At 39.0% G+C, this 21494-nt stretch overlaps 1 protein-coding gene across 1 annotated transcript in view; it reads right to left on the bottom strand.

The window, feature by feature from the left end:
- The window catches only part of BMPR1A (bone morphogenetic protein receptor type 1A), a 135292-nt gene that overhangs the window by 14907 nt on the left and 98891 nt on the right, over nucleotides 1-21494 (bottom strand). The window contains exons 4-7 of the mRNA XM_069459916.1: nucleotides 18902-19064; nucleotides 17109-17211; nucleotides 9770-9866; nucleotides 9507-9603 (exon numbers count right to left, since the gene is read on the bottom strand). Coding sequence (XP_069316017.1) covers nucleotides 9507-9603; nucleotides 9770-9866; nucleotides 17109-17211; nucleotides 18902-19064 — 460 coding nt within the window. The remainder of the gene's footprint in view (nucleotides 1-9506; nucleotides 9604-9769; nucleotides 9867-17108; nucleotides 17212-18901; nucleotides 19065-21494) is intronic.

Genomic DNA, 21494 nt, shown 5'->3' with positions numbered 1-21494 from the left:
TCGTCTCAAGGATTTAAAATTTTGATTTTCTCATTTAGTCCTTTAATCCATTTGGAATTTATTACATATATTAGAAATCAGAAAACTAATCAAATTAGATTTATTTTCCATATAAACAGCCCAATTTACTTAACCATTTTTGTAATTTTATTTTTATTCTTAAAACTTTATATGAGTAATCAACTTGACTGGTTTAAAATTCACAAATGGGTATACAGTGAAAAAAGGGTATACAGCCCTATCCTTAAGCCAGCAAGTTCACTTCCCTGGAAGTGAGTATTTCCCTAGTTCCTTAGAAATGGAGGTATTCATAGTTTCTCAGGTTATCTTCTGGAGACCATGTATGCATATTCAAATAAAAACATGGCCCGGCGTGGTGGCTCATGCCTGTAATCCTAGCTGTCTGGGAGGCTGAGGCAGGCGGATTGTTTGAGCTCAGGAGTTCGAGACCAGTCTGAGCAAGAGTGAGACCCCGTCTCTACTAAAAAAATAGAAAGAAATCAACCGGACAACTAAAAATATATATATATAAAAAAAAATTAGCCGGGCATGGTGGTGCATGCCTATAGTCCCAGCTACTTGGGTGGCTGAGGCAGTAGGATCGCTTGAGCCCAGGAGTTTGAGGTTGCTGTGAGCTAGGTTGATGCCACAGCACTCTAGCCCGGGCAACAGAGCAAGACTCTGTCTCAAAAACAAAACAAACAAACAAAAAAACCCATGTATCTTGATATTCATCTCCCCCACTTTTCTTTTTTTCCCTTCTTCCAGAAGTGGTAATATACCATATATACTGTTTTGCATCTTGCTTTTATATTTAGTGATATATTTAGGGTATCATGCCACGGCAGTACACAAAGAGCCACCGTTTTCTTTAATGGCTAGATAGCATTCCATTGTATGGCTGTTAAACCATTCCCCCACTGGTTATATTTAGACTGTTTCTAGTCTTATTACTTACAAGTCTGAAATGGAAAAATTTCTTGGCATATCTGTAGTACAAATTATTAGAAGTTAGAACAGAATTTGGAATTTTGCTGGAATGCTCTACTGGCCTCTGTAAAGGCTGTACCAGTTGCAATCCTTCCACCATCACTGGAGTGAGCCCATTTTCCGTATGCCTTTATCCAAACCACTTAGTTTTTAATTTGATCAAACTTTGTATTTTGTTTTTACAGAACTTAGTACTTAATTTTACCAAATTTATTTTAACAAAGTACTTAATTTTTGAATGTTTATCTGTTTAGATCAACATTCAGCATCGGCATTATTAAGACTGTAAACTTATCCACATGTGGGCCTCACTGTATCCCATGATTATTTTTTCTTTCCCGCACACTCTCTCACCCCCACACCCCCAACCCCCAGCATAGGCAAAGCACCATTACTTCTGGGGAAGAGGAGAAGCAAATCCCTCTGCCACTGGTGGATGTGTAGGAAATGCTCCCAGCCCCAACCAGGTAAAGGTCTGTTGATGCTGAGGGGGAGTAGACGCAAATACCCTCTCTCCTTGTGGAGAAGAATGGAACCCTTGTGGACACAGGATCCTAGAGCAGGGACAGCCACCTCGGGGGAGGGCAAGAAACCACTGCCCAAGACCAAAGAGAGAAGCTAGGCAGGATCTGGCTGCCCAGAGAGGAGGTGCAGGAACCCTGAGAAGCCCTCATCCTTAAGGTCTGGCAACACACAAGCCTAACAAAGGACAACAGATCCCTCCCCCGCTTTCTACCTGTCTCCCACGTGAGCGATATGTGACAGCGGGAGAGGCAAGAACATAGAGAGGGACCCCACGGTGGTTCAAGCATGCTGAGAGAGCCGAAAGCAGGAACAGAGAAAATCTCTCCCCTCTGCACCTAAATGCCCACTCCAAGCACAATGAAACAGCAGCCCACGCACCACCAAAGGAATCTGACCCCTGTGAGGCACTGAAGGCCCAGGCCCAAAGAATAAACAAAACCTGAACCAATTCAAACCCCCACCCCCACGAACAGCCTAAGAGAAGAAGAGGTGTGCCCATTTCTAGGCATATGTATGTTTTATCTGTCTCTGTTACTCTAAATGTGATGGACAACATTTGAAGTTATAAGAGACAGCAAAAAGCTGGGAAAAACCACCCACTGTTGAGAGGGAAGGTGATCAACAAAACCAGTCTCAGAGATGACCCATACGTTGGAACTATCAGATAGGGCCTTTAAAATAACCGTGATTAAAATGGCAAAGCATCTAGTGAAGGTAGGCAACATGGATGAAAAGATGGAGAGTTTTAGGAGAGAAATGGAGCCAAACAGGAATGCTAGAAATGTAAAACATGATATTAGAGATAAAGAATTCTTTTGATGGGCTCACAAGCACACTGGACACAGTTGAGGGGGAAAAAAAAAAAAAAAAAAATCAGTGAATCCAAAACTAGGTAGATAGAAATTACCTGAACTAAAACACAATGAGAAAAAAGGGTGAGAAAAATTGAATAAAGAATTCAAGAGCTTTGGCCGGGCGCGGTGGCTCACGCCTGTAATCCTAGCACTCCGGGAGGCCGAGGTGGGCGGATCGTTTGAGCTCAGGAGTTCGAGACCAGCCTGAGCAAGAGCGAGACCCCATCTCTACTAAAAATAGAAAGAAATTATATGGACAGCTAAAAATATATATAGAAAAAATTAGCCGGGCATGGTGGTGCATGCCTGTAGTCCCAGCTACTCGGGAGGCTGAGACAGGAGGATCGCTTGAGCCCAGGAGTTTGAGGTTGCTGTGAGCTAGGCTGACGCCACGGCACTCACTCTAGCCTGGGCAACAGAGTGAGACTCTGTCTCAAAAAAAAAAAAAAAAAAAAAAAAGAATTCAAGAGCTTCAAATAATCTAAAGTATGTATAATTGGAGTCTCAAAAAGAAAAGACACAGATAAGGGACAGAGAAAATGTTTAAAGAGATAGTGGACAATAATTTTGCAAAAATAATTAACGATATCAAACCACAAATTCAATAAGCTCAGTGAAACCCAAAGTAAATACCAAAAAGGAAACACACATACCCCTAAACATATTATAGTCAATTTGTTTAAAACCACAAAGGGAAAATCTTAAAGGAAGCCATGAAAAAAAAAACTACATACAGTAGATCAAAGATAATTATGTCACGAATTATGCAAGCTGGAAGATAATAAAGTGACTGCTTTAAAAGAAAACAAAACACAAAAACACCAACCAAGCCAATCCGGAATTCTGTATCTAGTGAAAATACCTTGGAAAATGAAGGCAAAAGATTTTTCAGACAAAAGCTGAGAACTTATGGCCAGCAGACCTCCACAGAAAGAAGAAATGTTAAAGGAAGTTCTCAGGCTGAAGGAATATAACAGATGAAAACATGGACCTAATACCTATAATTAAATAAATTAACTGAAGAGTGCTGAAAATGATGAAAATAAACACGATATATATGACCTTTTTTCTTATTAATTACTTTAAAAACTGATTAGCAGCCTTTTTTAGGTATACAATAAATGTTCATTTTCTTTCTTGTTAAATGAAACATTACTTGCAATTTTTTTGCTACAATTGCTGTAATTTTAAAATCATTCATTTTTAATATTTAACTACTGTGGGAACAGGAATCCCTTAATGATAGTGAAGATAACGGGCACACTGTATAGCCAGAAATGGGCTTTTTATCTGATAAATTAATCTGTGATATTGCTTCCCAAGGCAGGCATTTCTGGGCCAAGGGGTGGATGGTTAGCATCAACAAAATTTACTGAGTCTTTACTGCATGCCAACCATCAGGGACACACCGATTCACCATGCTCACCCTTAATAATTCAACAGAAAAGTGGCAATTTAAATAGCCAGCCAACTGATCATCGATATTAATGGACAAGTAATCTCTGCTACCTGTGAAATTCCTGTTCAATGATAAAGGCAGACTTTAGGCAAATAATCATGAATAAGTAAATGAATATTTGCAAATGTCAAAAATGCAAGGTAAAAGTAGCAAATGTTATGGGGGAAAGCATAGGATCTAACCAATTTTAAGTGCTAAAGGAGTTATAAAATAGGATGCCAAAGGAAAAGTACAAGGAACTGGCAGAATGGTTACAGAAATGATACCTCATCCAGAATGGAGGGAGGTAATGGTTAGAGAGGAGGTTGTAGAAAAGGTACTGATTTTGAGGGTCATGTTGTCATGAATGTACATCAGATTCAAGAATAAATTCGTAGCCAGTGGCCTGCGGCTTGGCGTTTGGATAGCGTCTCCCAGCAGCTGCACTGCACCGCTGGGCCTGCTCCTGAGCCCAGTTCGGGAGGGCCCTCTCGCACCTGGGAGCAGACCCTGGTCACAGTGAAGTCAGACAGGGTCAGGAGTGGCTGGCTGGGATGTGATCTAGTACTTTGAGAGGTGTGGCTTCAAGCTGGTAGAGATGAACATGCCGCAGGCACCAGAGAACATCCTTGCTGAGCATTACCAGCACCTGCGGAGGAAGCCCTTCTACCCAGCCCTCGTCAGCTACCTGAGCTCCAGGCCTGTGGCAGCCATGGTCTGGGAAGGGTACAATGTGGTTCACGTCTCACATCAACTTGGTGGAGGCCAAGGACACTTCAGCATCCACATCGGCAACTCCATGAGGGGGCCCAGAGAGAGACCCAGGTGTGGTTCCAGAGCAGTGAGCTGGTGAACTGGGCAGACAGGGGCCATCAAAGCAGCGTGTACCCAGCCTGAGGGTTCAGGCTGCCCTTGGCCACCCAAGTGTCCAACTGGGACCAACTACCCTGATTAATAAGAACTCAAGCCCACACCCATACCTGTCTCTCTCAAATCACTTCCATGTTCACCTGCCCCAACCCAGCCCAGAGGAGTTTGAGCCACCAACTTTACGTTCCTTTCTGTATCCTAGCCAGCATAAGATTGGACCAAATCTTTTCTGTACCAAAGTGCCACAGACAACCTTTGTGGTTTTTTTTTTTTTTTTTTTTTTGAGACAGAGCCTCGCTCTGTTGCCTGGGCCAGAGTGAGTGCTGTGGCATCAGCCTAGCTCACAGCAACCTCAAACATGTAGGCTCAAGCTATCCTTCTGCCTCAGCCTCCCAAGTAGCTGGGACTACAGGCATGCACCACCATGCCCAGCTAATTTTTCTATATATATTTTAGCTGTCCATATAATTTCTTTCTATTTTTAGTAGAGACGGGGTCTCGCTCTTGCTCAGGCTGGTCTCAAACTCCTGAGCTCAAACAATCTGCCCGCCTCAGCCTCCCAGAGTGCTAGGATTACAGGCATGAGCCACCACGCCTGGCCCACAGACAACCTTTGAAGTGTCTTCAAAAGTGACCTCTCCTCCCCCAAAGGGGAGATATTAAAATTCACTGTGCTGGCCGGGCGCGGTGGCTCACGCCTGTAATCCTAGCACTCTGGGAGGCCGAGGTGGGCGGATCGTTTGAGCTCAGGAGTTCGAGACCAGCCTGACCAAGAGCGAGACCCCACCTCTACTAAAAATAGAAAGAAATCATATGGACAGCTAAAAATATATATAGAAAAAATTAGCCGGGCATGGTGGCGCATGCCTGTAGTCCCAGCTACTCGGGAGGCTGAGACAGGAGGATTGCTTGAGCTCCGGAGTTTGAAGTTGCTGTGAGCTAGGCTGACGCCACGGCACTCACTCTAGCCTGGGCAACAGAGTGAGACTCTGTCTCAAAAAAAAAAAAAAAAAAAAAAAAAAAAAATTCACTGTGCTGAGAAAAAATAAAGAATGAATCTGTAGACTAATCTAAACTGGAGGAAAAATGTCATCAGAAAAAAGTGAAACAAAATATTAGTAAGATACAAAAAAGATATACCTTAATATGTTGAAAGATACACCTCTCTTTAACGTTAATATTACCCTTTTTTGGTTTGCTATGGATAGCAACTTGTGACTTACTAAAGTCCAGTTAAATGTGAATGAATACCTGAAATTACTAATCTTGTATAACTGATCAATAATGGATCTTCAAGCATCTAAAACGAGCACATAAAGTTCAAAAGCTAAATAAACAGGGCAGTCATGAGGCCCCTGTAATATTTAGTTTAAAGCTATGAAGGAAACCTAAATGGCCAGTTCCTGATGTCTGTGTATTTCATGAAGTGTCCCAGGTCACTCACTTGAGTGCCCATAGTTTGATTCTGAGCTGAGTGGTCTTTTCAATTAATCTTAAAAGGTACTGTTAGTTTGTTATACCGGGGTTCTCCCTGTGTCCTGAAGCCAAAAGCTCTCTTCAGGCAGTAAGGTGGGTAATCATAAGGCTCACCTCACTTGTTTCCGTTTCTCTGAGATCAGTGTCTCATCCCCTGATGTCCTGACCAGCAGCTGTTAGGATGTGAGTGGGGCGTATCTATCAATTATAGGTTTCATTTGTAAGATATTCTGCCTGGGGGCCATTTACCAGAGCCCTAATGGCAGTATTTTTAGGTAAAATTTTTCTCTTGGGCTGGACAGATTTCCCTAATAATCATCCTTTCTGTTGTCTAGAGCTGGATGTTGTCCGGGCTGCACAGCAGGAGGTGAGTATTAGAAGAAGCTTCATCTGTATTTACAGCTGCTCCCCATCGCTCACATCACTGCCTGAGCTCCGCCTTCTGCCAGATCAGCTGCAGCATTAGATTCTCATAGGAGCGCGAACCCTAGTGTAAACTGCGCATGCGAGGGATCTAGGTTGTGCGCTCCTTATGAGAATCTAATGGCTGACGATGTGAGGTGGAGCTGAGGCAGTGATGCTAGTGCTGGGCAGCGGCTGCAAATACAGATTATCATTAGCGGAGAGGTTTGACTGCACAATAAATGTAATATACCTGAATCATCCTGAAACCATCCTCCCACCACCACCCTACGCTTGGGTCCATGGAAAAAGTGTCTTCCATGAAATTGGTCTCTGGTGCCAAAAAGATTGGTGATCGCTGCTCTAGAGGGTACAGGCCTGGCTGATAGGGTTCTGGGAGGGCTGAGGGGCCCACCAATCAGTATGTAAATGTTCACCACACCTGCTTCTTTTCATTATAATGCCTCACACTCAACAATGGGGTACCACAGTTGAGAAACTGTGTTCTTGTTCTTTCTAAAGCACATACTTCCAAGCCTTCTGTTAGGTAAGAGGTAGGGAAGTCACATGATTATTCAGAGTAGTAGAGAAGATGGAGTGACAATCTCAGCATCTGTGGTAGCCAACATCCCAAATGGCCCATAACGATCCTCACCTCCTAGTGGTTCATGCCCCTGGCTAGTTCCCTCCCATAACACATCAGAGCTGATCTGTGTGACAAATAGGATATGGCAGAAGTGATTTCCGAGCCTAGATCATAAACACCATTGCAGCTTCCACTCCACTGTGGTCTCTGGGATCACTCACTCTCTAGGGGAGGGCAGGTGGCATGCTGTGAGCACACAAGCACTCTGCGGGGGCTCACACTGAGAGCTACTGACTTGGCCAGGGAAGTGAGCTGCCTTGTAAGGTGATCAGCCGGCTCCAGTCAAGCCCTCAGGTGAGTGTGGCCTCAGCCGCCATCTGATTGGAAACTCATGAAAGACCCTGAGCAACCCAGTCAAGCAACTCCTGAATTCCTGATCCACAAAAACAGTGAGACAACAATTGCTATTGTAAGCCACTAAGTTTTAGAGTGATTTGTTATCACAGTATTGGATAAATCGGGCGTCTGACTTTCTGAAAACAGACTTTTAAGCAATCCTCTTGGTTTTATTGTCACCCTCAACTTTACTTCCAGAGATAAAAACAATTGCCAATTCCTGAGTTTCTTGGGGGAATTCTATAGTATAAACTGGTTGTTTCTTGGCTTTCTCAATTTTTAGCCTAGGATTCAGACATTTTAGGTCTACAAAGTCACTTACTAGTCATCCATCTGCTCCACGGTTCCAAAAATTTTTTACTATTACTTTATCTCCTGTTCTCCTTGTCCTAGTTAGACAAAGAAGTTCAGAACTCTATTGCTGTTTTAGTGGGCTGCTAAAAGTACGCTCAATCTGCTATCTTTATTGAAAAGACCTTTTGTCAAATATTTGAATCTTTGCCAGTTAGGAGTAATAAACAATATCTCAGTGTGATTTTTTTTTTTGAGAAAGGGTCCCACTCTGTCACCCTGGCTAGAGTGCAATGGCATCATCATAGCTCCCTGCAACCTCAAACTCCTGACCTCTGATCCTTCCAACTCAGCCTCCCAGAGTGCTGGGATTACAGGCATGAGCCACCACACCTGGCCTCAGTGTGATTTTAATTTATACTTTTCATATTATAAATATTCTTGAGTATTCTTTTATTTTTATTTTAAGAGCTCTATGTATTATTTTTATACAAATCATGTGTTCATCTTTTTTGTCCTATTTTCCCATTGAATTGCTTAGACTTGTTTCCCCTTTGATTCACAGAAATTTTATATTTGAGAAATCATCCCTTCGTAATATGAACTGCCAGTATTTTTCAATTGTAGTCTGATTTCTGACAGCTTGTGGTGGTTTCTGCCCCATAATAAAGTTTTATTTTTATGCAGTTGATACTATTAATCTTTTTTTATTTTAGTGTAATTTGGCGGTGGGGGGGTGGCGGAGTTTGCTTCTAAGTATCATGTCAGACTCAGAAAGTTCTTTCAAAGTCTGAGATTATTTTTAAAAATTCTCCCATGGTTCATTCTAGTACTTTAATCACATATATATATAGTTCCAATCTGACTAAAATTTATTTCAGTGTAGGGAATTGATCCAATTTAATTTTTTTTCCCATATAGCTGCCTAGTCCCAAATCCATTTATTGAATAATCCATCTTCTCCTCAGTGATCTGAAATGTTACCTTTATCATATACTAAATTGCTTTATGTACTTGGGTATATTTATGGGTTTACTAACCTGTTTCACTGATATCCCTATATTCTGCCAGTATGATAATGTTTCATTATTGAAGTTCATATACATTAGGAGCTGCCTCCTCTTATTACTCTTTATTTTTTGGCAATTGTCTTCTGAAATCATGACTAAATACAAATAATTCAGAAGCCTAAAATTACTAAAAAACTATACTATAGGCCGGGCGCAGTGGCTCATGCCTGTAATCTTAGCACTCTGGGAGGCCGAGGAGGGTGGATAGTTTGAGCTCAGGAGTTCGAGACCAGCCTGAGCAAGAGGGAGACCCTGTCTCTACTAAAAGTAGAAAGAAATTAGCTGGACAACTAAAAAAAGAAAAATATATTAAAAAAATCTATAATATAGCTGGTTTCTTGGGACACGCTTAAAAATTCACACATAAGAATTTCATTAATAAGAAAATCACAAGCATTCATGAACACACAAGAAGTATAAAACTGTGTCCAATTAACTAATTGGTAGTAAGGTCTTCTTTTTCCTTAAGATAACTATAATCTAGTAAGATATATAATCAGAGAATACTAAGTTAATGACTTATACAACTGGCTTTAAAAACTGTTGATCCAAAACTGTTTGATCCAAAACATTCAACAAAATGTTTTGGATCAAAATAAATATCTTACTTGTAACAAAAGCAGCTGGAGAAGATGATCATAGCAATTATGCAGACAGCCATAGAAATGAGCAAAACCAGCCATCGAATGCTGCCATCAAATGGACCTGACAATGGAAGTAAACAAGGAAGTAAACATATTATCTTTCTGTCGTATCTTATTAAATATAGAAAATAATTTGTAGTGTTAAATTCTAGGTAGCTTGGTTATTGTTAAAAGCAGAGAAAATATTTTACTGAGTGTCATGCTCAGACTTTTCTTGGCTAACCTACCTATAACGACAGGGGGCAGTGTAGGTTGCAAATACTGGTTACACAAATTTGTCCGACAACATTCTATTGTCCGGCGTAGCTGGGCTTTTGGTGAATCCTAGAAGAAAAGTAATGCTAAAATTAGAAATGGTTTGATATATTAAATCCATAATGAACTTTTTTAGTATTCATAAAATAAATTTCTAATTCACTGAGTGAAAATAACCTGCAAATTTTATATGTAAAAGATTATTGGAAAATTAAAATTTGTGCTGACATAGTGTTGCGAAGACTGTAAAGTATTCTTTCTTAAAGGAGAAATTATCTCTGTGGATGATGTGGTAGAACACTAGATTATAACTCATTTAATTACAGATAAACCAAAGTTTAAAAGCGTTTTTCATTCCAAACTTCGGCATATCTTAACAAATTTGGTGTTTTTAGTGAAAAAGTAATTACTTCAAAGGTCATGAGATAGATCTTTTCCTAAAAAATGTGGGTAATAAATTTGATTATAATCATAAACTAGTACGTAAAGATGATCTCACAGTGGTACTAAGACTTGGATGAGACTTAAGATCAGCCTAAAAAGTGGGGATTGTCCTAGTCCAAAAAAAATGCTGGTTGAGAGCTGGGTTCAGTGCTAAGGATCATTTGAGGCCAGGAGTTCGAGGCTGCAGTAAACCATGACTGTGTCTATGAACAGCCACTGCAGTCCAGTCTGGGCAACACAGTAAGACCCTTTCTCTACAAAAAAAAAAGAAAGAAAGAAAGAAGGAAAGAAGGAAAGTAAAAGAAAAGGCTGGTTAAGAGAAGTGGTTGAGTAGGTAGAGGATACTGTAAATCATAAATCCATATATCAACTATGTCATAATTATAGAGGCTTTACCTCCTTCAGAGCTTCTAAAAAAAAAAAAAAAAATTAGAGAGCCTGATGTGGAAGCAAGTTGAAGCCTACATGGTGAGGAAAGTGCAAACTACAGAAACCATTACGGACCACCAACCAGACAGGAGCTGCATCCCTAACAGATCAGGAAACTAAGCAGAGACAGGGTGTTGTCACAGGAACAGATATTAACAATTATGTGTCACGTTTTATTGGATTTACAGTACAATATCTGACAAGTTAAATGCTGACATTTCAGCAATGCCTGGGAGAACTGTCATTCTAGATCAAAATACTAACAGAAAGAAACTGTTTGTCATTCTAAAAGTAGTAAGAATATAAGCAGCAGTTAACAACATCATTCTTAAATATCAGATGGCCACAAAGAAAAAGCCTCAGTATTACTTTTAAAAGGTGAACCTGAGTCCATGACTTGAAATTCTGTTAGGGAAGATGGACAAGAACATCTGGAAATTTCCAAATGAACAAGTTTTAGATTTTAACTGAATTTTTAAACTTTTTTTTTTTTTGAGACAATCTTGCTCTGTATCCCCAGCTAGAATGCAGTGGCATCATCATAGCTCACTACAACTTCAAACTCCTGGGCTCAAGCAATCCTCCTGCCTCAACCTCCCGAGTAGCTGGGACTACAGGTGTGGGCCACCAAGCCTGGCTAATTTTTCTGTTTTTTGTAGAGACGGAGTCTTGCTCTTGCTCAGGCTGGTCTCAAACTCCTGGCCTCAAGTGATCCTCCTGCCTTGGCCTCCCAGAGTGCTAGGATTACAGGTGTGAGCCACCATGCCTGGCCAATTTTTTTTTTTTACTTTTTAGCAATATTTATTTCTAAATGATCATAAATAGAAAAAAGAGAAAAGCAAGATATGCTAGGGATTACACTGGAGACTGTGAAATAATCCCAGATCTAGAGAAAACATAAATGAAGGATGGAATTAAGAGCAGATAACTAAAGATGAATAAAAGAAGTAACCAAGCATCCAAGAATAGTTCCAGGAAGGCCAAAATGAGCTTAGCCTTGCAGAAGAGAAAGTGTAAAGAAAAACCAAGAAAGGGTTTCTTTGGCAGCGTGGGGAGAAAGTCCACCAAGCCCTGGATGTATTGTTGACATAATAGTGGGTAATGGAAGACAAAAAAATACAATTCTTCAACTCCTGTTTTGTTTCTGTCTTCTCTATCGGTGATGTCTATAGGAATGAAGATGGAAAATCAAACACCAGTAAAGTGGGAACTGATATCCCAAATGTATGAAGAGATTTTACAATGTTTCTGTATTTTATATGAGTTCATATCTTCTAATGCAGGTGAATTAAATCCTGGGAAGATGAGATGGCTGAAAGGTGTGATTTAAAGATTTTAGAAACAAGCAGTGTTGGAGACTAGATAGCTAAATGTCCTATTACTTTTCTTTAAAAGAAAAAGAAAGTACACTTTGCCAACAGATTGAAGACAGCATAGTACTATGGAAAAAGCCGGGGCTTTGGAATCACACAGTTTAAATTCTAGCTTTGCCAGTTACTTTGTGACGTTGAGCAACTGACTTTTCTCTGGGCTTTAGTTTCCTCTGCTGAAAAATACAGGATAAAAACACCTGCCTTATAAAGTAATTGGGAAGAAATGAGGTAGAATATACCAAATACTTAGTATAATAATAGCAAGTATTCAATAAATAAATTCTTCTTTCTCTGGTGAGCCTGACTTGAATCCCAGATGAGATTCCAGAGTAAGTCAAAAAAAATTCTTAAGCCCCTAAAGACCCAGTGTGGTTTCACCAAGAGTAAGCAACATCAGACTCAACTCACATCTTTCTGACATAGGCTAACTATACACCTGGGTAGGCAAAAGTCAGGTCTGCCTAGATTATGGATTTGGGTGATATAACCTTTCCTTTCCTGCACTTCTCACCCTTCTCCTCCACCTAAATCAATTTGTATCTCCAGATTTATGTGGGGAATAAAAATCTTTGTGGGAAAAAGATTCACTTGGCATTTATGAAGTAAGAGATTCTGACTTAAATAAACTTATTTAGTGTGTTTGGCCCAGAGATGGCATATGAGGAAGGAACTGAAGCCAAATTACAAGGAACAGCATTGAAGTTTCTGAAAAATGACTCACCCTATAGGAAGAAACAGAATCAACTAGGTTTACCAACAGAGACTGGGAGACTGGGGGGAATGTGAGGCATGGTGATGATTTGATCCCCACCTGGCGGGATGTGACAGCACTGGGGAAAGGCTCAGGGTAAAACTGAAGAGCTGTTCTGGCTACGTGTTATGATAAAGGCAGTGATGTTTATTTACCAAGAGACACAGAAAGTTATATAAAGTGCTGATCAAAATTTTTTCCTTGTGTAACCCCTGAACAAATCCTGAAAAACAATGTATCCTTCACATATTTTTAGGCTGACAGCTAAAAAATTTCACTCTAAATTTAAATAGTTGCAAAGAATGTATTAATAATTTCTGGCTTTCTGTAAATAATGACAGTTTAAAATAGAACTGTTACATCATTCTTTAATCTATTCAGTAGACTCTAAGTAGCACTGCAATTTGATATCCATTACCATCATTAAAAAAAATAAATGAACAAATGCTTCTATTAAAAATTGGGAATTTTATATTCTTATTTCTCCTTGAACTCTTATTTCCTTTCAACATCTCCAACAATAATTATGTCCTAATGTAATAAATTTTACCATAATTGTCCACATCAAAAATAAGTACATACAAATTCTTTTATTTCCTGTGACTGTATATCTAAGTCTCAAAAAATTTATTCTATTTTATCATAATTATTATCAGTATAAAATTGATATATAGTACAATCTTTATTAAAATACTAATGTAAAAAAATTTTATTGGAAAAGGCATTTCTCAATGAGATGGATGGGACTTTTAAAAAATTAGTGCATAAATTTATGGATAAATATTACTGTTACAGTAAGAAGATTCAGCATTAATTTTATTCTTATTTTTTTCTTTTGTTGGTTAGAACTTAGACATCTTGTCCACATAAAAAAGATGATAATGGAAGAAGTCATCGTCCCATAATTCTTTATTTTTTTATTTTTTTTTTTGAGACAGAGTCTCACTCTGTTGCCCAGGCTAGAGTGAGTGCCGTGGCGTCAGCCTAGCTCACAGCAACCTCAAACTCCTGAGCTCAAGCGATCCTCCTGCCTCAGCCTCCCGAGTAGCTGGGACTACAGGCATGCACCACCATGCCCGGCTAATTTTTTCTATATATATTTTTTAGCTGTCCATATAATTTCTTTCTATTTTTAGTAGAGATGGGGTCTCGCTCTTGCTCAGGCTGGTCTCGAACTCCTGAGCTCAAACGATCCGCCCACCTCGGCCTCCCAGAGTGCTAGGATTACAGGCGTGAGCCACCGCGCCCGGCCCCATAATTCTTTAAAGTCTTTCCAAAGCATCTGTTAAAAATACCATAATGATCCTATCATCAAAAATTATTTTCAATGATCTAGTAATTTGGTTGAAAGCAAAAAACTGACAACCACCTGACATACAGAAGTATTTGATATCCTCACATACCCTACGCTGATACTTTTATTTCAAATTACAATACCGTTTGGAAACTTGAGGTTTTGCACCCTAGGCCTTCCATATGCAAACTGGGAGAGGGATGATTGTGAAAAGGGAGGAGGGAAAAGAGAAACTGCGTAAGAAGCGCCATTCTCAGGCAGATCAATAGTAAGCAAAAGGACCTAAGGAAGTTTAGGATCTGTAAACTGATTCCCTTAAAATTACCTATGTGCCTATGTTCCCTTTGTGGGACAGTCTGTGTGTACCCAGGGATATGGGTAACTCAGTTTGAAGACTGCTCAGTCAGATAACTACACGGTAAAGGGTAACATGTGTTAAGCTCTTACTATGTGCCAACTGTGCTGAGTTATTTACATACATGTTATATCATATGATCTTTTCAATAGTTCCTTTGTGGATGAGAAAACAACTTCAGAGAGTAAAGCTCCTTGCCCAAAGTTTCACAGCTATTAAGAGGTAGCATATGGATTAGAATCCAGATTGTCAAGCTTAACAGCTAATTCATCCTGGTGAATTCAGCTTATCACAGGCCTAGTTTAGGGGCCTACAGGATACTGGTTACTACTGCTGGGCTCACTGCCATAACCATATCTCTTTAATTTTTTTAAGTGATTAAAAAATGCACAATATGTGTGGTTGATCAATATGCAAATGGCATAAAACTGGAAGAAACAATTAAATCAGCCTCCTTTAAATCCTGATAAATTAGAGCAAAGGACTAAATTTTTTGTTTGTTTGTTTGTTTGTTTGTTTTTTGAGACAGAGTCTTGCTCTGTTGCCTGGGCTAGAGTGCCGTGGCATCAGCCTAGCTCACAGCAACCTCAAACTCCTGGGCTTAAGCAATCCTTCTGCCTCAGCCTCCCAGGTAGCTGGGACTACAGGCAGGTGCCACTATGCCCGGCTAATTTTTTTCTATATATATATTTTAGCTGTCCAAATCATTTCTTTCTATTTTTAGTAGACACAGGGTCTCACTCTTGCTCAGGCTGGTCTCGAACTCCTGACCTTGAGCGATCCTCCTGCCTCAGCCTCCCACGTGCTAGGATTACAGGTGTGAGCCATCGCGCCAGGCCTAAGTTTTTTTTTTTTTTTTAAGACAAAGTCTCACTCTGTTGCCAGGGCTAGAGTGCCGTGGCACCAGCCTAGTTCACAGCAACCTCAAACTCCTGGGCTCAAGCCATCCTCCTGCCTCAGCCTCCCAAGTAGCTAGAACTACAGGAGTGTACCACCATGCCCCGTTGATTTCTATTTTTAGTTGGCCAGCTAATTTTTTTCTATTTTTAGTAGAGATGGGGTCTCACTCTCGCTGAGGCTGGTCTCGAACTCCTGACCTCAAGTGATCCTCCCTCCTTGGCCTCCCAGAGTGCTAGGATTACAGGCATCAGCCACTGTGCCCGGCCTAGGACTAATTCTTATATGATGAAATTTAAAATAGACAAGTATGTGACAAGTGTAGAGCAAAATTCCTTCCAATGCCAAATACTTCTCTGTGTCAAGAAAGCAACAGCACCAGTAAAGAGTGGAGGAGATACGGCTTAGCAGCAGCATGAGTGAAAGACAGGATTTTAGCTGACAGAAAGCTCAGTGTTCCAAGAATATGGTGTGACTGCCAAACATCCACCATGAGGAAAAGGGAAGGGTTACTTATTCTCTGCTTTTTCCCTGGTCAGACCACACTCAATTCTGCACATTACACCGAGAAGCTGGAGAGTGAACAGCTCTAATGCTGGCCCTGTAAGGAGCAGCTGAGGTCACTGTGAAATACTGTTTTATTGAGCAAAGACTAGAGGTTGTGGGGAGGAAGGTAGGATGAAGCTAACTTCCTCCACATAGTAACAGGCCGCCATCTGGAAAAGGGGTTAGATCTGCTCTCTATAGTCCAAAGAAAAGAAAGATATGCAATTCTTTGCAGAGAGGTTGAGACGTACAACCTTTCAGGTTTCTATCAATTATGAGAATTTCTGAATAGTATTAATAATTTTCTAACATAGCTGAGACTTGAATTGTGTACAAACAATTCTATCTGGAGCTATTTTTCAAAAACATTGGAAGGATCTCCTGGAGTAAAATTACTATACAGAATTTTGAAGAGATCAGGTTTGTAACCCAGAGCCATCAGGATGTTGATAAACCATTACTGATCCTCTGAGTCCTTTGCCACTGCTCTCAAACTAGCTCCACTGACATCTCCTTACAAAGGATTAACATTTCTAGGTTGCCTCACAGTGATACAAAGGTCACTGCCCATCATCTTAAAGTCATTTCAGTAAATTTTATAATCTACAAATAAGTGTGACAATACTATTTGTTACAATAATAACAACTTAGGATGATTTAAAACATTTTTTAAAGCAAAATAATCTGAGCTGGGCATGGTAGCTCATGAGGGTAATCCTAGCACTCAGGGAGGCTGAAGCAGGAGGATCGATCGAGGTCAGGAGTTTGAGACCAGCTTTCAGCAAGAGTGAGACCCCATCTCTACTAAAAATAGAAAGAAATTAGCCAGGCGACTATAATAGAAAAAATTAGCTGGACATGGTGGTGCACGCCTGTAGTCCCAGCTACTTGGGAGGCTGAGGCAGGAGGATCGCTTGAGCCCAGGAGTTTGAGGTTGCTGTGAGCTAGGCTGACAACGCCACTGCACTCTAGCCTGGGCAACAGAGCGAGACTGTCTCAGAAAAATAAAATAAAATAAAATAAAAATAAAAAAAGCAAAATAATGTGGAACTTCAATTACCACGGTCATATTACTTGAAGTAAGAGCTAAGCTTCCTCTTACACATTTGCTTACATGAACATACAGCAATGTGTAGATCGAGCACATTTCTCCTTGGAGAAATCAGTGTTCTCCATAGGGCCTCTCCCTTCTTTACCTCATGGGTCTCAAATTAGATCTTACCTTGCACTGAAAATCAGATCCTTCATATTTCATACACCCTGAAGCTAATGTGGTTTCTCCCTGGTCATCTTCTTCAATGATGGCAAAGCAATGTCCATTAGTTCTATAAGAGAAAAAAACAACATAATTTCACATCAGAGAGTACGAATGAAATTTGAGTTTGAATGTGAACAGGTACTGATCGCCGTTAGTACCTTGTTTTTTGAATTAGAAGTGCATTCACATGTAATTTATTGGCAAAGCCATATAGGGTTTAAGGCCAATGAAAGCTATGCCTGAACTAAGATTAAAAAGGCCAATGAGAACTCTATGTCAGTGGAAAAGGATTTCCCTTAAACAAGTGCTCCAAATAAGATATGTGACTTTTCTTTGTAAATCAGTCATGTGATCATAGCTGATTTGTAAAATTCTATAAGTAAATAATCTTAATGTTTTGAAAACTACTTAAAAATAACTTTGTCTCTTTTTACCCGTAATATTTTCAGTATTCACAAACTGAACATGACAATAGATAAAAACAAACTTTTCTGTGAACCATACAAACAGACTCAAAGACAAAAAAGTAGTATATTTGGGAAGAAAAGTATCAAGATTCTGAAAGGCACTTTTTACCAAATGTGGTAGGAAAACAGGGAGAACTTCTGAATGTTGAGTTTTTAGTATTTACATAAATATATCTATATTTAATGAAATTTTATCATTTTAGTATTAGTATCCTGTGAAAATTTAGGATACGTTCCTTTCGACTTTAATAGGTATGGAAGACACTTCTAAAAACTTTTTCTGTGCTATTTATTGTTAATATCAGTGAATGTATTGCTTCTACTTAAAAGAATTTTGCAGAGTTTTTCATTATCTTTTTTTTTTTGTAGAGACAGGGTCTCACTATGTTGCCCAGGCTAGTCTAAGACACAATGAACTATCACACAATCTCAAGATTTTACTTGTCAAGTTTTATGCTTTATATCTGTCCCATTCAAAGAACATACAATTATTATAAAAGTATAAAACATGACATCCATTATTACTTTATTAAGAGACAATTAATTAACTGATGAGATGGAGTTGTTCAGGGAATTTTGTTTTTTTGTCTAGTAAGTCAATTCCTCAATGTCCCTAAAGAATATGGAACAGAATTATATGATCATATGTAAACATTTTGAGTAATTAACATAAAATTTAGTAGGAAAATTAAGATAATTATATAAATCAGATTTGGACTGGAGAGTTTACAGGTAAGAAAATAACACAAAATTATCACATCATTTTCATATATCCATAAAATATTTCAACCAATTAAGAAGTAGGAAGCCTGTAATCTTAGCGCTCTGTGAGGCCAGGGTGGGAGGATCACTTGAGTCCAGGAGTTTGAGGTAGCTGTGAGGTAGGCGGACACCATGGCACTCTAGCCCGGGCAACAGAGTGAGACTCTGTCTCAAAAAAAAAAAAAAGTAGGAAGTTGTGGGTAAATTTTGGTTTCTTCTTAGTAATCTTTAAGTTTTCCACAACAACCATAAATAATTTCATGATAAAAAGATCAGTAAATAAACTCAAAATGTTAGATAAAATTAGATTCCTTTTATCTTCTTTAAAAAGCTGTAATATAACTCTAATAAAGTAACTATTGATCATTTAATGGTAATATTATTCCTATATACAAAATAAGAAGCTTTTTGGCTCTTTGGGAACATGCCATGAGGAAAAAAAAAACTCAGATAATCTTAATTCTTAAAATAGCACTAAATGCAATTTTATTCTTCTAACTCTTAAGAAGGACTGCATAAAATACTTACATGCATGTGTTATTAATAGCATCATCTGGGCAGTGTCCTGAGCAATAGCACTTTAAAAAAGGTAAGGTATCCTCTGGTGCTAAGGTTACTCCGTTTTCTGACTTTTTCTGGTCGGAGTCTGATTTCATCCCGGTGCCATGGAGCATGCTGTCTAGATTCTGCCCTGTATTCAAATATGGAATTGTAAATAAATCATTTCTGAAAAGCTAATTGTTTGATTATAACTTTCAACAAGAAAGTTGCTAAGCTTTCTTATCATAGTAATTGCAGCTAATGTGTTTCTCTAGAAAATAACTTTCAGTCATACAATTAACACATTTACTAATAAACTATTATGCACAGAACCCCAGGTAACTGCAGGGTATACAAAGACAGCTATGTCACAATTTTGGTCCTAGTGAATGACAAACAAGAATGGCACAAGGTAGAATATGGTCGTAACTTGTAAGAAAGGTACAAAATGGGGAGTCTCTTCAGGGAAGGCTGAGACTGTTTCCAAACATTAAAATATAGACAATTATGATTTTTCTTTTAAACCTCATTCAAAACTTATGACTGGCCAAAAAAAAAAAAAAAAGTCCTTTATTTGTGCCTCTGTGGAAAAGGGGTTACTAAGCATCTTGCTTTGGCCTTTTATTGCTTAAGTAAGGGAACTGTGAGAGCATGGGGACCATATGTTATCTGGAGGCTTGTACCGCAAGGTCATTACTCTGAACCCAGATCGTGCGGCCATACAGGGAAGGCTGCTGCACCGCAGTAGGGAGCTTATGGAAATAGAACTGGGTTCTTGCACTAGAGTCTAGCAGCCTCCAATGACAGACACTTTGCATTCAGTTCTATTTGATACTGAATCTTTCAGGTTGGAAGCAGAACTAAAACAACTATTTTAGTAATTCCTCCCTCTCAATCAGCTGAGATCAGCTAGGCTGTCACTTGCAGGTTACTCTCAAGGGAATGAAAGGTGGAGCCAAACAAGTAAGTATGTATGTATTTCATTATAAATATTAAATAAGTGGTTCAAGACACAATGTGAACTTGACTTTAAATTTAGCCATACTGATGAGACGAACTATTAAAAAGAGAGAAGAAAAAAAAAAAACACATATGCATACAACAATGACAGAAAAAGAAAATGCTGCTAAATGAAGTGTTTTAGTGATCCATACATTCAATTTTAATTATCTTCATTGTTTATTTGTTTTTCAGAGACAGGATCTTGCTATGTTGCCCAGGCTGGCCTCAAACTCCTGGGCTCAAGCAATCCTCCTGCCTCGGCCTAATTTTTGCTTTCTTATGCTGAATATTTAGTATAGGAATTCATTACTGAATGAGCATTTATTAATAGAAATAAACACCAAGAGAGAATAATTAAAAATAAAAAGAGAGCTAGAGGTTCATGTATATACATGTATCACCCATCTCCCTCACCACTATTCCCCTTTCAGAAATAAATACTGCAGACCTCTCCATGATCAGCTCACAGCACTGTCCCTCCACTGTGCTCAGCACAGGGCCTTCTGTCAATTCCCAGAACATGTCAATCTTCTCCCACCCACAAGTCCTGTGTATTTACAAATCATAAAATTATGCCCTGGGGTGGGCTGGGGGCATAGGTTATATTTCAAAACACACACACAATATTTAATAGCTTACACATACAAGTTATACACGTACTCAGTAAAACATGGAAATGTATACATACAGAGACAAATAGCTGAAAGATAAACATGACTATATATAGGCCAATTTATAGAATGCTCCATCACCAATGGCAATTTTTGACATCAATGATTTTACTAGATTTTTATTCCTGGCTAAATAATTTTTCTTACTTTCCCAGTAATTTATTGGCTTCCTTTATATAAAGCAGAGGAACTGCCTCTGTCCCAATCTTAAAATAGAATGTCTATAATAGGATTCAGATGGCAAAATACTGGAAAGTTGGAGAGACTAATGGGATATGTAAGCATTGCACATATAAGGTAATCAGCAACAGTAGTATTCCAAATGAATTTTATAACAATAGTCTACATAATTAGTTAAATAGGGACCAGGAATACATCAGTAAGAGGAAAGTCAAATATAAGAATTGGCTAAGGTGGTGTGTCTACTAATAGAATTGTGCTGTCCAATATGGTAGCCACTAGCCACATGTGGCTATTTAAATTTAGATGAATTAAAATGAAATAAAATTAAAAATAAGTTTCTCACACTAGCCACAAATCAAGTCCTCAAAACCACCCATAGCTAGTAGCTCTCATAATGGACAGCACCTATACAGAACAGGTATTGGCTTGGTGGACCACCCAGTTTCACAACTATTCAACTCCGCTGTTATAATGCAAAATCGGCCAGACAATGTGTAAACAAATGAGTGTGGCTGCGGTCCAACAAAATTATTTATGGACAATGAAATTTGAGTTTCATATAATTTTCATGTGTAATGAAATATTATCTTCTTGATTTTTCTTCAATCATTTAAAATTGTAAAAATCATTCTTTACTCATGGGTGATACAAAAGCAAGCAATGGGCTACATTTAGCCTGTGTGCTATCCTTTGCAAATTACTGATAAAGAACATTTCCAACATCA

This window comes from Eulemur rufifrons, chromosome 28, assembly GCF_041146395.1.
Source record: "Eulemur rufifrons isolate Redbay chromosome 28, OSU_ERuf_1, whole genome shotgun sequence".
Lineage (NCBI taxonomy): Eukaryota > Metazoa > Chordata > Mammalia > Primates > Lemuridae > Eulemur > Eulemur rufifrons.
The sequence above is the reverse complement of the archived record's forward strand: the minus strand, read 5'-3'. Positions and strand labels throughout refer to the sequence as shown.